The sequence below is a fragment of the Eulemur rufifrons genome, chromosome 19 (assembly GCF_041146395.1).
Source record: "Eulemur rufifrons isolate Redbay chromosome 19, OSU_ERuf_1, whole genome shotgun sequence".
Classification (NCBI taxonomy): Eukaryota; Metazoa; Chordata; class Mammalia; order Primates; family Lemuridae; genus Eulemur; species Eulemur rufifrons.
Window position 1 is genome coordinate 33,447,535 of NC_091001.1, and position 17,133 is coordinate 33,464,667.

General features: G+C 46.9%; 1 protein-coding gene across 1 annotated transcript in view; it reads right to left on the reverse strand.

Annotated features, from left to right (window-relative positions):
• The window catches only part of SH3RF3 (SH3 domain containing ring finger 3), a 305,736-nt gene that overhangs the window by 36,582 nt on the left and 252,021 nt on the right, over positions 1 to 17,133 (reverse strand). Inside the window, exons 7-8 of the mRNA XM_069494498.1 lie at positions 16,493 to 16,743; positions 2,322 to 2,641 (exon numbers count right to left, since the gene is read on the reverse strand). Of these exons, the coding sequence (XP_069350599.1) occupies positions 2,322 to 2,641; positions 16,493 to 16,743 (571 nt within the window). The remainder of the gene's footprint in view (positions 1 to 2,321; positions 2,642 to 16,492; positions 16,744 to 17,133) is intronic.

The following is a 17,133-nucleotide window of genomic DNA, read 5'->3' on the forward strand; positions in this document are numbered from 1 at the left end:
GGCTGTGTGGCCTTGGGTGGGTCACCTTGCCTCGCTGGGCCTCGTGTCCACCTCTGTTCCCTGAAAGGCTCTCTGGCACTCACAACAGAGCTGACATCCTGAAGGCATTGGATCAAATCTCATTCCAGTGCACGGGCCACGGGGTTTCTGCTGGAGAACTGGGGGCTGGCGCCTCACATCCATCCTGGGAGGGCAGGCGCCAGGGGAAGCCTGCGGATGTCTGCTCAGGCCGGGCCAGCCCGACTGGCCCCACTCAGGGTCTGTGCTCTGGTGGGACGTTCACACCTCAGGGTGAGGTTGCTGCCCCATCGCCAGGGAAGAGATGCTCCAAGAGCAAGCCCCCTCCCACCAAGAGGCTGTCCGCAAGTGTCAGGGTGCCGTTGCATTGCTGTGGCTGCTGGGATTGATGGCCGCACCTGACCACAGAGTGCTGGTGGGCAAGGCTTCCCCCCCTACGATCAGTTCCGGGTGAGGTCAGACTGGCCCACGCCCACCTGCATTTCAGCGTCAGTGGGACACCCAGCTGAGGGGGTCACACGGCCGGCCCGGGGGGTGGGAGCATGGCTTCAGAAGTGGAGACACGTTGGCAGCAGAGGAGAAGCTGGTTACGGAGCTGACAGCAGCCCGCTTCTCAGGCTGCATTTTAGAAACAGAAAAGTGGGATCACACAAGGAAAGGCCTGCTGGCTGCAGGGAGCCTCAACTGGAGAGAAAATACATTTATCAACCAGTGATTTTTCACTGTAGAAGAAGCTGCCTGGTTGTTCAAAACACCTTCATCCTCAAGATTTCTTCAGATTGCACATTCCTGGGTTTTCATTAAAAATAAAACTGTAATCCTATATAATATGTGCCTTTTGTCATAAATATATGTGTGATGGATCACAAATATGAGGAGACAGATACACATATTTTGAATGTTTCATCTGCACACGCATCGCCCACAGCCTCCACACCCCAGGCCAGGCCTCGCCGTGTCACAGCTCACTCTGTGACATCCTCTGCTGCTTTCAGAACAGATTCAAGAGCAAACTGATTATCAGATCGACATGCACACAAAACACGGAGCAGCAGCCACTGCACTTCACGCCAGGCGCCCTGTGAGCCTGCAGCAGACCTGAGCTTTGCCACTGAGAGCGCAGCTGCAGCGGCTGTGACCACAGCCTCTTCCACACCAGTCGGCATGGGAGCAACTGCGGCTCTGGACAGGACGACGCAGGAGGTCCTGAGGCCTGAGCGACAACCTGGAGGTCCTGCAGAGTCCGGCTCGGCCCATCTCTGTGATGTCCCCAGGCTCCTGCTGAGCATGGGGGCAAGCAGGGCCTGCCTCCAGGGACCCTGGGTGGGGGCCTGACCAGTCCTTGCTGGTCTGTGTAATGTCCCCGAGGGAGAGGGAGAGGCTGTCCTTGCCACAAACACACTGTCCAGTGTCAAGGGTGCTCATCCAAGCAGTGGCTAATACACCCTAAACCAAAGACTGACTTTACATGGGAAGGTGACAAAGGACCCACAGAACGTGGTCAAGCCGAGGGAGAATGACACTAAACTGTCCATGCAGCAAGGCTAATAAACAGAGTGGACCCTGCCCAACTCCAGCCGAGATGCCCTGGCGACGCAGCCACAGGCAGCACGTGGGCCTTATGTCCTGGAGAGTTGCTCTCTGTATTTCATATGGGCTTCCAAAGACTTAATGTTAAAAAAAAGTAAAATATCTCATCAATAATCTAGAAATCTGGATTCCAATCCTGGCTAATCCTATGTCTAGCTGGATGGCAAGTGGGGCAAGCTCATTAGACTCAGATTTTCTTTTATGAAATCAGCCCAACTTCCTTCACAGCTAAAAGAATAGCCAAAAATGCTATCCACATCAACTATCAGGTTGGCATTCTCCTATTCTTTCTCATTTATCCTCAGGAAACAGGCCTGTCCCATATGGTTGAACAGGTTGTGGACTGTACAAGAATGGCATATTGAAGGCAAGAGGTGCTGTTCACACTGCACACATGTAGGTTTGTATATTTATTATTACAATATGCCGGCACATTGCAGTAAGTATATTTTTCTAACACAATGAGTATATTACAATGATTTTACAACAGATGGAACTAAGGCATCTTGAGGAGGAGACATCTTTTTCTGATTTGCATGATAACTGTAGCTGCTCTGCTGGTTTGGCCTCCCTCTCTGTCATGTGCCTGACGCATCTCAGGGCAAGAACTTGGTGCTCCTATTCAAGCCTCAGTTGTACAAAATGCCATTGCTACCTTGTGCCCAAGAGTCACAATAAGCCGTTGGACCAGGGCCCGAGGACGGGCCACTTACCTTCTCATTCTTCCTCTCGTCCAGCTTGCACCCCGCACTGGTGGGACTAGATGTGGACGGCCCCCCGACGGGCCCACCTCCGGCCTCCCCGTTGAGGTTGGCAGCGCTGACGTTGGGAGGCGTGATGGCCGATGCCGCTGACGTGAGGGGGATGGCCGGCCGCAGGCACGTCTGCACCGGGGGCTGGTGGCTGTGCTGCGGGGACGCCCCAGAGTGGGGCCTGAGGCTGGTGGCGGGCAGGCGGGATGGAGAGTTCTGAGTGCGCAGGGGTGATACGGTGGCAGTTGGCCGGTCCTGAGCCTGGGCTGAGTGGTGGGCAGCTGCGGTTGGAGAAAGCGGGTTGAAAGGTCAGTGTGCGGCCTGCCCGGTAGCTGCACCCCAGCTCTTCTCAGGCGTGGTCCCCCCCAACTCCCAGCACTCATGGCCTCCCCTTGAAACCTCTCCAGACCTAGCCACCTCATGGGTGGGGAAACCAAGGCCGAGGAGCCCTGAAATTGCATTCCCCTCTTTCCAAAGCCCATGGGATCAGGGGGTCCTGCCATGCCCCAAACAGCCCTTCCCTCCGGAGGAACGAAGACGGCTTTGCTGAGGTTGCTGTGAGTGTGGGCATGTTCCCAGTGTCCTGTGAAGTCTCCCAACTGGTTTTCTCTGCCATGATGAACCGATGCACTCAGAAAAATTTTAAAAATGCCCTGGTTAAAATGCCTATAACAGTAAAGCCTGTGAAAGCAACATGGAGTCTTGAGATGCCCCCGAATCATCAAGCACCACTGCACAGAAGCTGCTCACGCTCGACTCTGGCTAATCTTGACCCCAGAACCGGCCCGGCCCAATGCCTGGTTTCCATTCTGGGTCCAGGATCCTCCTGAGTTGGGGTGGGGAGTGTGGGAGACTGCTTCCGCCGGGGACGTTCTCCCAGTGGCAGCCTGAGCTGCCTCACCTGCCGCCTGGCCTGCAGGCAAAGCATTGAGCCCCTGGATTTATAAAACAGGTGCCTCACGACGGTGAACCCACCCCTGGCTGCCAGCAAAAATGCTTCTTACCGATGTTAGGGGTCTAGAGGCGTAATATTTGCAAATATCTCCCATTTGAAAAGATAAAGTTCCCTCTAAACACAGCCGCATGTCAAAATTAATCTTGCCACTATCTGTGTTAGTAATTTTGAAGAATCGTCTCCTTAATAAAACAAACACATGAGGGGAGAGAATGACAGTCCCCAGGGGACGGTGGCCCACGGCCAGGGCCGGCCGGATGCAAGCAGAGACCCAGGCCAGGCCTCAGTCATCGTTTTACAACCGGGGGCCCAACCGGGTGCCAAGCCATACAGACCCAGTCATCTTTGCATTGTTATGTCAGAGAAAAATTATGCCACAGTGTAATTATTTTCTATCATCAGAATTGGTGGCAGTCGTGGCTTCAGAATATGAAAAAAACGCACACAATAAAAACAGTCTTCTCAGCCCCCAGCTATGCCTTGAATACCAATGGCACCTGTGAATCCTAACGGTGTCTCGCGGCCGTGTGAAGTAGCTCCGCGTGACACACAGAGCCTCCATCTGGGAGCGGCCCCTTCCTTCTGACAGAGCCACGTGGGGACAGCTTGCAAGATCTAATTATGTGACCGTTCTTTGCGACTCGGGATGGCCTGCTGTTTTCATGAGGTGAAATATAGAAAGTCTGATTTACATTTTTTGAACTTAAATATTTGGGGTTTCAGATGGGTTGGAAACCTAGAACATTCGAGTCCTCCCCCAACGTGGCTCCATGTTTGTAAGGAAGAGCAGGCCTGGCAGTTACGCAGATGGATGGAGTTTAATCGCTGGGGGACGCTGACTTGCAGGCAGCTCCTGGGGCGATGGAGTCCACCTCCCTGCATCTAAGTACCCCCGCACCTCAGCCCACCGGCCCCTGGAAGGGGAGTGATCGCCCAGCCGGGCTCCCAGGACTCCTGCTGAGGGCTCTGCCCAGCCTGCTCCACCATGTGGCTGCCACATGGCCTTGCTACACTGGGTGCAAAGGAAGAGGATGTTCCAGAAAGTTCTAAGCCCCTGGCCATGCCATCTCTCTAACGTCACCTCCTAGTACTCTCCCCTCAGCCGCCTGAATCAGCCCAGGCCACCTTTTAGAGGGCCCTGTCCCCCACACAGGCCCCTCTGCGGTTTGCCCCCCAGGCACGCGGCCCCTCTCAATCCTCTGTGCCGTTGGCTCGTTTACTAGAGGCTGACGGTTCCTTGTCTGTCTCCCCCACTGCTATGGAAGCTCCACAGCGTGGGGACGTTGGAATAGTGCCTGGCATAAAAAAGGTGCTCAATGCATTTTTTGAATGAACGAGTGAGTCTTTGAGAAAAGGGAAGCCCAGCAAAAGCATCACTACAGATTTCACAGAATTGAACCACGAAAGGAGGAAAAAAGTGCCCAGGGTGACATCGAGGCATGGCTCATCACATTGGCTGGCCGGAGAATGCACTGACCCTCGGAGGGATTCGCCCTCGATTCCACCCTCCCTGCGCCCCCCTAGACTACCTTCCCACCAGTGAGCCTGCTCGTAGCGGTGCCCAAGCAGCCCGTGCTGTCTGCAGAGTAGACCGCAGATGAAGGCTGTTGGGGAGAATGCTCCTCCACGGCCTCCAACTCCCCCTTTCAACAACTCTGCTGTCCCCTGGGCCCCACTGGTCCTCACTCAGTTCACAGCTATGTCCCCAGTACCTAGAATCCTGTCTGAGCATCTGGTAGGTGCTTTCTATTAATAAATAGTAGTTGAATCAATAAATGACCTACTGTATCATCAGCTTTGTCCTTTCCTTATTTTCAGGGGTGTCACTTTGCACTTCAGGGAACACTGGTAACACCTCCCACAACTTCAGGCCAGCCTCCCTCTCAACTCACCCTCATCCCTCCCAAGGACCCCGGGTCCCACCAGGTCAGCCCTTCATCCCCATTCTTCATCCTGTCTCAGGCTCACCCCTTCTCTCCTGTATTCAACCCCTCTATTAACCCTTCCCCCATAATTTACAAACCACATTCAATCTCTCCCACTTAAGAAAGAATCCTTCTATACTTTGTATTCCTTTAGCCAGTGCCTCCTTTCCCCACTTTTCTTTATACCTAATATTTTAGAAATCGTGTCTGCACCTGCTCTTTCCTGTTTTTATTCATTTCTTCGCAAGCAATCTGCATTTGCTCTCTGGCAGCTTTTACAGTATTTTCCCTATCCTTCCATGCATGAAGTTTAGGTACAGCATGTTTAGGTTTGAATTTATGGTTCTTTTTCCTACTCAGCACTCTGTGCTTTCTGTGTGAGGACTTGAGCCCTTCTTCAATTCTGGAGAGTTCTCAGGGATTATTCCTTTAAATCTTTTCTCTTTCTCTCACTCTCTCTCTCATCCCTTCTATTGTCTATTTCTGAGAGTCTTGTTAGAAACAGTTTGGAGCTCTTCAATCTATCCTCATGTTTATACTTCTCTTTTGTATTTTTCACCTTTGCTCCGTGTTTTGGATAAATTTCTTTGCACAGCTTTCCAATTTCACTAATTCCATCTTCAACTGCATCCAGCCTAGAGTTTATAACACCTGTAGAGGTTTTGTATTTAAATAAATATAGCACACCTTTCCAAAATTTCAAATTGGTTCTTTTTCATATCCAGTTGTTTCTGATTCACAGCCATCTATCTGTTTTTTTTTTATAACTTCCTATTTTTTCTTTTTTTTTTTTTGTGTGTGTATGTTATTCCTTCTTTTTCCTCTTAGCAGATCTTAAAAACACTGATTTCAAAGACGCTTTCAGATTTCTCCCTTATTTCCCTCCCACTTCTCAAGGTTGTTGGCTATCTTGTGTACATCAGGCTCCCTCCTGCGCTTTGAAATCTTAGTGTGCCAGTTCACCTTGAACTTGAGTCTTCGGCCACCACTCTAGACAGAGAGTATACAAAGTCTGGAAGTTCTGTTGTTAGTTCTACTTGGTCTCTGGGACCTTTCCTCGGAACTGGGTGTGATGGGCTGGCTGGGGCTCCGGTCCTGCAGGGAGGATGCTGAGCTAAGTCCTCAGGCCAGAGCCCAGGACTGGGGCTCTCTCTCTCCCCAACATCTGAGGTAGTAGCTCAGTACTGCATGGCCTATCCCCAGGAAGAGGCTGTAGCTGTTAGAACTGGTGCATCTCATATGACAAGCTCTGGTCCCCTGATACGACACGGGCTTCCTGTCTGTATTCTCCTGCAGGAGTTGAAAGTCCGTCGACACTGCCTGCTCCCCATCCCAGAGCCCGATAGGCCAGTGCTTCCCCCTGACTTGCAATGGTGTGTTTCATTGTGTTTAGACTCATAGAATTTTTAAAATATTAAAGACAAACCAACTTCACTGTGTTTGAACAGAGCAGGGGGGTTCTACATGTACCCACTCCTCCATACTCCCTAGGAGTCCATCACTGACTTCTCAGTATACTGAAACACGGCTTCTAGCCCCATCATTCTATCAAACATTATCTGGACAAGATTAATTATGATTCCATGTCACCAAATTTAGTGGAAAACTTTCTGTCTTGAGAAAAGGTGTCTGTTGATCAATTTGTCTCTTTACAACAATATCACATGGACTTGAATACGGTAGCTTTGCAGAAGGTCTTGAAATCAGTGTTAGCTTCCCAACTTTGTTGTTCTTTTTCAAGATTATTTTTGGCTACTCTACGTCCTTTGCATGCCTATATGACTGTGACAACCAGATTGTCATTTTCTACAAAAAAGTTGGGCGGGATCTCAATTGGTATTCCATTAAATCTATGGGTCAATTTTTGGAGAATAAACGTCTTAACAATGTTAAGTCTTCTCACCCACAAAATATATTTCTCTACTTATTTAGGTCTTCTTTAATTTCTCTTACCAGTACTTTATAGTTTTCAGTGTATAGGTCTTCCCCAACTTTTCTCAGATTTATCCCTAAGTAATTTCTACTTTTTGATGTTACTAAATTTGTATAGTTTTTAAAAATATCAGTTTCCAACTGTTCACTGATAGTATCTAGAAATACAATTAATTTTTGTATATTGATGTTGTAGCCTGCAACCTCTCTGAATTCATTTTTTAGCTCTATTAGTTTTTTTGGTGTATGTATTCCTTAGAGTTGTCTATGTGTAAGATCATGTCATCTGAAAATAGAGATAGTTTTACTTCTTCCTTTCTGATCTTCATGCCTTTTCTTTCTTTTAATTGATTAGTTACCCTGGATAGAACCTCCAATACAACACTGAATAGAAGTGGTGAGAATGGACTTCCTTGTCAGGAAAAGCTTTCAGTCTTTCATTATTAAGTATGATGTTGGCTGTGGGTTTTTATAGATGCCCTTTATCAGGTTGAGGAAGTTCGCTTTTATTCCTTATTTTCTGAGTTTTTTTTTTTTAAATCAGGAATGGATGTTAAATTTTGTCAAATATTTTTTTCTGCACCTATTGAAATCATATTTTTATTTTTGTTTGTTAAAAGGGTAAATTACATTGATTGTCAAATGTTAATTCAACCTTGCATTCCTGGAATAAACCCTCTTTGACATGACGTACTATCTTTTTTATTTATTGCAGTGTTTGATTTGCTAAAATTTTGTTTAGAAGTTTTGCATATATGTTTATGAGGAATATTAGTCTGTAGTTTTATTTTCTTGTAATTTCTTTGTCTGGTTTTGGTATTAGGGTAATGCTGGCCTTATAGAAAGAAATAGGAAGTTTTCTCCCTTCTTTTCAATTTTCTGGAAGAGTTTCCATAGAATTGTTAGCATTTCTTCCTTAACTATTTGGTATAATTCACCAATGAAGTCACCTAGGCCTGGAGTTTTTTTTGTAGAAGGTTTTTAACTACTAATTCAATTTCTTTAATAGATACAGTCCTGTTTGGGTTATTTATTTCTTCTTGGTAAGTCCAATAATTTGTATCTTTCAAGGAATTTGTCCATTTCATCTAATTTGTCTAATTTATTGGCATAAAGATTTAAAAAGTAATCCCTTATTATCCTGTAGAATCTGAATGATGTCACTTCTCTTATTCCTGGTATTGATAATTTGCGTAGTTTTCCTTTTTTCTTTATTCTTCTAGCTAGAGGTTTATCAATTTTATTATTGATCTTCTTCAAGAGCCACCTTTTGGTTTCACTGATTTTCTCTATTAGTTTTCTAAGTCATTGATTTCTGCTCTGATCTTTTCCCACTTTTCTGGTGGTCCCTTTGCTCTTTTCATTCTAGTTTCTTGAAACTAGAGGCCATTGATTTGACACTTAATACAGGTGTTTAGTGCTATAAATTTCTCCTCAGGTACTATTTCAGTGGCATCCCACAAATTTTGATATGCTGTGTTTCCATTTGATTCAGCTCAAAATGCTTTCTGACATCCCTTTTGATTCGATCCATGGGTTATTTTGAAGTATGTTACTTCGTTTTCAAATACTTGAGGGCATCAAATATTTGTTATTATTTGTGTTATTGATTTCTAATTCAACTCCACTGTGGTCAGGGAATATAGTTTGTGGGACTTGAATCCTTTTAAATGTACTTAGACAAGTATTATGGCCCAGAATGTGGTCTATTTTGGTAAATTCTCTGTGTGCACTTGAAATGAATGTGTATTTTTCTGTTGTTGGGTGGAATGTTCCACAAAGGTCAACTAAGTCAAGTTGGTTATAGTGTTCTAATATTCTATATTTTTGACAATTTTCTTTCTTCTTGTTCTATCAATTATTGAGAGAAGTATTGATATCTGTGACTACAATTACAGATTTGTCTAATTCTCTTTGCAGCTCTACCTATAATTGCTTATGTATTTTGCAGTTCTGTTATTCAGTGCATAAATATGTAGAATTGTTATGTCCTCTTAATGAACTGACCCCTTTATCATTATGAAATTGAATTTTTATGCCTAATAATATCCTTTGTTATAAATTCTATTCTGTTTCATATTAGGGTAACTACTCCAGCTTTCTTTTGCTTAATATTAGCATGGTGCATTGATCTTCATTATTGGCAGATTCTGTATTTGCAAATTCTTCTGCTGAGAAATTCATTTGTAATTCCCAAATTTATACCTGTGGTGCTTTCAGTTATTTTCAGACATTTGCAGACTGGCACCTGACACCCATATTCTAGCTGAGGTTGAACAAGGCCTCAGTCTTTCTGTTTCAGCCTTGCACAGAGATGACAGGAGGGTGGAGCCAGTAGGGGGCAGTGCAGTACAGCACAAGGAGCTCTGGCTCTGCGGCCAGTTGGACAGGATTTGAATACCAGCTCTGGCAGCTGTTAGTAGGGCAGCCACAGTCCAGTTACTTAACACTTCTCAACCTTGTTTGTCTCCTTAGTAAAATTAAGTAAATAGAATCCACTAGGATGAGATTATCATTTATGTGAGATATATATGTACACACACACATAGACACACGCAATTTCACCTAGGAGCAGTTCAGTATTCACTAATTCAGTTATCATGGTAACTGTATAGAACATACTACTGTGAAAAATGAGAATGTGTATATCTTGTTCCATCCTTTTACTTTTAACCTATTTTTGTCTTTAAAATATTAAACTATGTTTCTTGTTCACAGCATACAGTTGGTTTTTTTGGTTGTTTTTAATAATATCTGACAATCTCTGACATTATATTTGGGGTTAGTTAGACCATTTACACTTAGTGTGATTATTTATATGACGAGGTTTACATCTATCATCCTACTACGTGTTTTCTCTTTGACCCATGTATTCTTTGTTCCCTTTACCCTCTTCTTATACTTTCTTTTGGATTAATTGAAATTCCATTTTATCTCCACTGATAGCTTATTTGCTGTAACTCTGTTTTCATATTTAGTGCCTGCTTGACATCTTTAATTTATTATAGTCTAGTTATAAGTGATTTTATAGTATAGTATAAGAGTCTTCACATATAGTATAAGAGTCTTACAATAGTACACAGAACTTCCATTTCTCCCCCTCAATTTTTGTGCTTTTGTTGTTATACGTTTTACTTTTACATAAGTTTTAAATCCCAAACTGCATTGTTTTGATTTTTGTTTAGTCATTTATATTTTACAAATATTTAAACAATAAAAATATTATATCTTTATCTGTGTAGTTACCATTTCTAGTGCTCTTCATTCCTTTGTATAGATCTATATTTCCATCTGGTATAATTTTCCTTCTTCCTAAAGAATTTTGTTTTACATTTCTCATAGTGTGGATTTATTAGTGACAAAATCTTTTAGCTTCACTACGTCTAAATAATTGTTTATTTTGCTTTCCTTTGAAAGGTATGTTTGCTGGTGATAGAAGCCTAGATTGACAGATCTATGGCTTTCAGTACTTCATTCAGTTATGCCACTGTCTTCTCACCTGAAGTTTTCTTGACAAATAACCTACTGTCATCCTTATTTTTTTTCTACTTTTATCTCTGGCTACTTTTTATGATTTTCTTTATCACAGATTTTGAACAATTTGATTATAATTTGCCTTGGTGTGGTTTTATTCATGTTTCTTGTGCTTGGGGTTCACCAACTGTCTTTGGTCTATGTGTTTATAGTTTTCATCAAATTTAGAATAATTTTTGTCACAATTTCGTCAAGTGGTATTTCTTCAAATTCTTCTGTCCTACCTTTTTCTCCTCTACATTGGGAGCCCCAATTATACAAATATTAGGCCACTTTAAGTTGTCCCATTGCTCACTAAGACTCTGTTCATTTTTCAAAATTCTCTTTTATCTCTATGTTTTATTTTTCATAGCTTCTATTGTTGTATCTTCAAATTCACTAATATTTTTTCTTTAGCAATATTTAATCTGCTATTAATTCCATCCAGTATATTCTTGATCTCACACACTGTAGTTTTTATTTTTAGAAGTTTGATTTGGGTCTTTTTAATATTTTTTACGTCTCTCCTCAACTTCCTGAATATATGGAATGCAGTATCTGTTTTAATGCCTTTGGCTGCTAATTCTAACACCTATGTCAGTTTGGGGTCAGTTTCAATTGATTGATTTATCTTTTAATTGTGGATCAAATTTCCCAGCTCTTTTGCATGCCTAGTAATTTTTTATTAGATATCAGACACTGTAACTTTTATGCTTTCAAGACCTGGGTATTTTTATAATCCTACAATATTCTTAAACTTTGTTTGGGACAAAGTTAAATTAACTGGAAATAGTTTGACCCTGTGAGTCTTGCTTTTTAGGTGAAACTGGAACAGCCCTCAGATAACATTCCCCACTACTGAGGCAAGGTCCTTCTGTGTAGCCTACTCAATGCCCTGTGAATTTTGAGATTTTTCCAGTCTGGCTGGTGGGAACAGGCACTATTTCCAGCCTGTGTGTATTCTGGACTCTGTTAGTGCCAATCCTTTCTTTCGTTCTTTTCCTGGCTTTTGGTAGTTTTCTCACGTTCCTTCTCATGCTGATTAGTTCTCAGCTGAATATTCCAGGGGAGCGCTCTGCGTCCTTCCGTGCAGCTCTCCTCTGGGTTCCTGCCTTGGAAGCGCCAGCCCTCTCTGTCACACAGACTCTCATCTCCCTGTCCTCACTGCAAGGGGCCTGCTGGGCTCCCCTCGGCTCCCCACCCTGCGCCACAGCCTGCAGCTTCTCCCACGGATCACAGTCCTCGGTTGTCTAATGTCTACTGTCTTGAAAACTGTTGTTTTACACACTTGTCTTTTTTATATTTATTTCAGGTGGGAGGGTAATGCCTGTCCTCATTACTTCAGCTTGGCCATAAGCAGAAGTCTAGCTCCATCTCTTAAATACAAAAACATGACTATATCTATGATTTAAAAGCCTTTAATATGCCCCACTGCCCTTCGGATAAAAACCTAAATCCCTTGACATGGTCTAAAAGAGCCTTCGCAGTCTGCCCCTGCTGACCTTCCACCTTCGCCACCGCTCTCCTTTGTCCCCTCTGCCCCGACCTTACTCGTGTCCACGGGCCCCAGCCTCTGCAGGCTCAGGGTCCCCCACGTGCTCCCCTCACCCCACCCACCACAGCATGCTGAGTTCCACCCATCCTTCAGATTCAATGTAAAGTCCTCGCAGAGAATGTCATCAACACACTGGATGCTTCCTTCCTTCCATACCTTTGTTTCTTTATTTCAACTAAATAAAGTTACTCAAAATAAGGACTGTGGTCTTTTTCGTTGCCAGGCCTTTGCCCTTGCTAGTTCTTCTGCCCAGAGCTCCCTTTCTACTCTGTCTGCTTGACCTTTGAGATTCCAGTCACTACCACCTCCTCTTGAAAACTTCCACGCGCCTTTCCCCCACCCCTCTCCTACCTTCCTCCCCAGGCTGAACCAATTCTCTCTCCTCCACACTGTCTTGATGCCCTCCCTAGGCCTGCTCTATGGCAGGACTCTGTTTTCTTGCCCTTCTCTCTAACTGGGGCAGAATGAGGTCCTCTGGTTCCTCTCTGTGTCTCTAGCCCCTAGCAGAGTGCCTTGTCGGTATCTAGCTCTCTCTTGGTGCTTTTTTGCTGGCAAATGCACAGCTGTGCTGGGCTCTTGCCCCTGCTAAGCACAGATCTGAGTACGTGAGGAACACTTTACAGGGGTGCTCTGCCCTTGGGAAAGGAGTTACATTAATCAAGTAGAACAAATCGTATTGGATGCTATGGCCAATGCAATTAAGCCTTTGTCAAACTGCCTGACTTTGGCTTGAGATGAGAACATTGATGAAATGCCTCCCAACTGCCAGGCTGGGGTCTGCTGAAATGGGCAATTACTGCAGGGAACAATCCATTACTTGTACTGTCAACAGTGTTTTTTTTTTCTCTCGCTAAATGCAGAAAGAAGTGGAAAATGCTGCGGGAATGCAGTGGCATTTAATTTACTGATATGGCTCAGTAGGAGCCACTCTTTAACCTGGCTGTGACAGCACTGGCGTGGGCTGGGACACACCCGGGGAGCCCTTTAAACCGCCCTGGGCCTCACTCTTCCTGTGTGCAAAATTAAACTGATGGAAGAGAATGCTTGCCATGCCATCCCGGTTACTATGGTGATCGAGGACTGAGACACAATGCTGCGCTGCCCCAGCCATGCCAATTTCTTTTGATGCTGCTTGTTATTCCATAGAGGGAGAAATGACTGGCAAGGCTCCATTTCTTCTTTGAATTGGGAACATTTCCAACAAGGCTTGGCATGGAAAGGCCATTATACCGGCTATTTTGTGCAGATAACCCAGGGCCACTGTGTGGGGTGCATAGCTGCTCAACCTTTCTGTGTTGGGGTACACACAAGCCACACTGTATGAGATGTTTACAACCAGAGGGGCCTGGCCTGGGACTTTGGTTCCCCAGGTCCCACCCAGTGCTCCAGGGGCCAAGGAGACCAGCATCTCGGCTACGTCTGGCCAGTCGGGGAGCTCAGCTCTAGACCACCTGATCACTTGCCTACTACAATGGCTGAATCCCTGCCTACAGGCTACCAATCAACACCAGCAGAGTGACTTAAACCATGCTGTAGGTGTGGCTGGCCAGAAGGTGGTGGACTGGGGGTGAGGCCCTGGTACGAGATAGTATTGCTGCAGAGCTCTTTAGTGTAGAGACAACTAATTCTTCCCCAGGGCCCCATGGGCCAGGGATGCAAAAACACAAAATTCATTCTTGTCTAACTTAAGCAAAATATTAATAGATACATATGAAAGACGAGTAGGCATGTACAGAACCTCTGGAATGGCAGAGTCAGTCTTGGAGGCTCTGCAGCCAGGGCAATGCCCAGCCCACCTATGAGGATTTCCTGGTACTAAATCCTCCGCTGCTGGACACAGACACCACCCAGCCTGAGGCCGGGCACCCGAAGTCACCCTGTGCCCAGCACAATGGCAGGTACCAGGCCCCAGAAATCTACCCAATTCCCCTGAAAAGCTACATGTTTCACTACTGCCTTCAGCCCAGAAGGAATCTACACAGCACCTCATGTTTTTGTCTTCTGCATGGAAGTCGGTGCAGAGCCCAGAGTCAATTCCTCACCTCCCCGGTGGCGGGGCAGGATTCCTGACGCTGGAGGTGAGCCCCACAGAAGGGAGTTGCTCCAAATCAACCAGGGGCCACAGCATGACAACTATACCCACTGCACCTCTCAAAGCCACATGTCTAAGCCTACTTCCTCATCTTCCCCCATGAGCCAGTTCCCTTCTGGAATCTTCTAGGCCAGGGGAAGCCACTGTGATTCTCCCAGCTACCCGGTCCATAAACCTGGACACTGGATTTGGTTCCTTGGTCTCCCTGGACACTTCCATCCAGCCCAGCCCAGATCATAAGCATTCTGCCCCCTGCACATCATTATGTCCACCAGCACTGCGGCCCACCCGGGTGTAGGCCCCTTGCCACTGCTCACCTTTCCCAGGTGCCAGGAGTCAGCTTCCTGCCCGGCCAACCTGCGCCACACTCACTCTTCTTCCAAGCCGTGCCCTGGTGATAGCTGGGGAAGCATTGTTCCCTCTGCTTAAAATCCCTCAAGTGGGGCCCCACTGCCTTTAAGAGAGGTTTCCACCCCCTTAGATCCTTTGGTAACAATTTCTACTTACTTTTTTGATTCTCATGCATTGAGTACTCAAGTAATAATATTCTTATTCTCCAATAGAACAATAAAAATAGCAACAATGCACTGAGTATATACTAAGCACCATACTAGGCAGAACTCACACAACCACCCCAAGGGGAACGCCATTTATGTTCCTGTCTTACAGAGGCGAAACGGAAGCCCCAGCAGTAGAGCACAGGTGCGTCTGCCTCCAAGCGCAGGCCTCAGGCAGGCCTCCGTGCTCGGCTGTGACTGAGTCACTGCAGCCGGTGACATGAAACATGTTCTCCCCTTCTGCTCATTTCCTTCTGCCTCGCGTGCGCCAGCTTCCGTTCCTGCCTGAGTGGCACTTTGCAGCTCCCTAGTGGAGCCGCCCCTATGGGGAGCCCTGTCCACTCCCCAGCCCTCTGTCCAGGTGCCCCACGGCCCTCGCACTGGGCAAGCCTTGCTTCCCTGACGGTCAGTTGGTCTGTCGGGCAGCCGAGAGCAGGGCCGGCGTCTTGCTCTGTAGCAGGCACAGCGACTGGAGCGGACGAGACTAGAAAACTCTCCAAGTGGCTTACACTCAGTGCAGGCTCTCCTGCAGGGCTGGGCAGCTCTTCCTGCCCCACGTAAGCCTGAAGGGGCTTTAGTGTGGGAACGTGCAGGCCACCTTCCCTGGTGGCAGAAGGCTGTGTGGGTGGGCAAGCGGTGGGGGGACCTTCCCCCCCACCGCCTTGTCCATCAGCTATGCGTCTGGAGGACACAGGCCCCGCTGTGCCGAGCACTGCCTTTCTACACTCGAGAGCTGCTTTCTGCAGCACTTCCAACGGTCACCTGCTGGTTGGCTTGTCGAAAAAACAGTACCTTTTATTGCTGCAAAGCATTTACACTCATTTTGCCCTTTAAGCCTCACTTGGAGAAGAAGAGAGATGATTTCTGAGGGGACAGAGTTGGGTGGGGAGAGAGATTCTGCGCTAGCCCCGCGTGCCCTGGGGCACTCTCGCAGCAGTGCTGGAGACACTGGCTCCACGGCTTTGGAAGGTGCACGCAGTGGCCTCCCACGGCCCCCTTCGAGCCCAGCTACAGCAGTTCTTTATCAGCTCAACGCTAAGCTGGCCTTCTTAATGCCTTTCAGTCCCGCCCCATAATTTCTTTTCAACTCACACCGTCCCAGGGGCAACCTGGTTTTTCCACACGTTCTGTCACCCTCTCGATGGATGACGCTGCCATGACGGTGGAGGGTCAATGCCCACCATTCCTTTCAGCCTCCTCTGGACCCGAGTCTCCCTCCAGCCCCGTCCTGTGAGATGCTGCCTGGCTGGGGGCCCTGCAGTGCCCGGCAGACGTGAGGCCCATGTGGCCACAGTCGCTCATGGGGGAGGCATGCAAAGGCACCACAGTCAATCTCATTAGTCCACGTGGTCCACTTGCCACAATGAAACGTGTAAATATTTGTAAACTCTCTAATCTATTTCAGCTGCCAGGATAGGGCAATATGATAAATCAAGCAAACTTCCTGGAGATCAGCAGAGGTTCATGGTTATGATAAGCAAATACCACTCGCCCCACTGTGGAATGCTGGATCCTGGGCCAGCATGGATCTCATGACTTGTGTCCCAGAAAGCCCCTTGTCGATGTCCCGGCAGGGGAGGCCCTCGCAAGTCTGTGTACGTACCTGTTGGGATGGTGCTCCGTGCTTGGCTGGCTGCCGGCTGGGCCACGTGCCGCAGACAGCTGCCCGTCGGGGGCGAGGCTGGGTGCTGGGCGTGGGCCGGGGGTGTGGTGATGGGCAGGGCGGGCCTGGTGGCAGTGGCCGGGCTGCTGAGACTCCCACCTCCTGGGTGCATGGTTGTGGTTATCCCTTTGGCCAGTGGAGACCCTCCAACCACGTTATTCCGGGATGGCCCAGCTCCTCCTACAGGAACCCTAGGAAATAAAGCAGAATCAGGTCTGTTGAGAGGGCTCAGATGTAGTCACACCATGTGGCCACACGGGCCACTGGCAAAGGCTCTTACCTACTGGCTCTGAGACACGAAAGCCAATCCTTGCAGCTGGGCACAAGGGCTCCCTATGAAACCTTCCTGGGGCTAACTCTCAATGCAAAATATTCAAGAAATAGCAAAAGAGCCCTAAGAAGAAGAGGAATGATCCCAACCAATCAAACACTGTGTACCAGAGATACTACTACCTTAATTCCTGATAACAAACAGCTGTGTGTCTCCAAACACATCCAGAAAGAGAAGATGACTCAGTCACGTCCCATGAGGCTTTGACACAACCGGCATGTGGCTGGGAAATGATGGCAAGGACATTGGC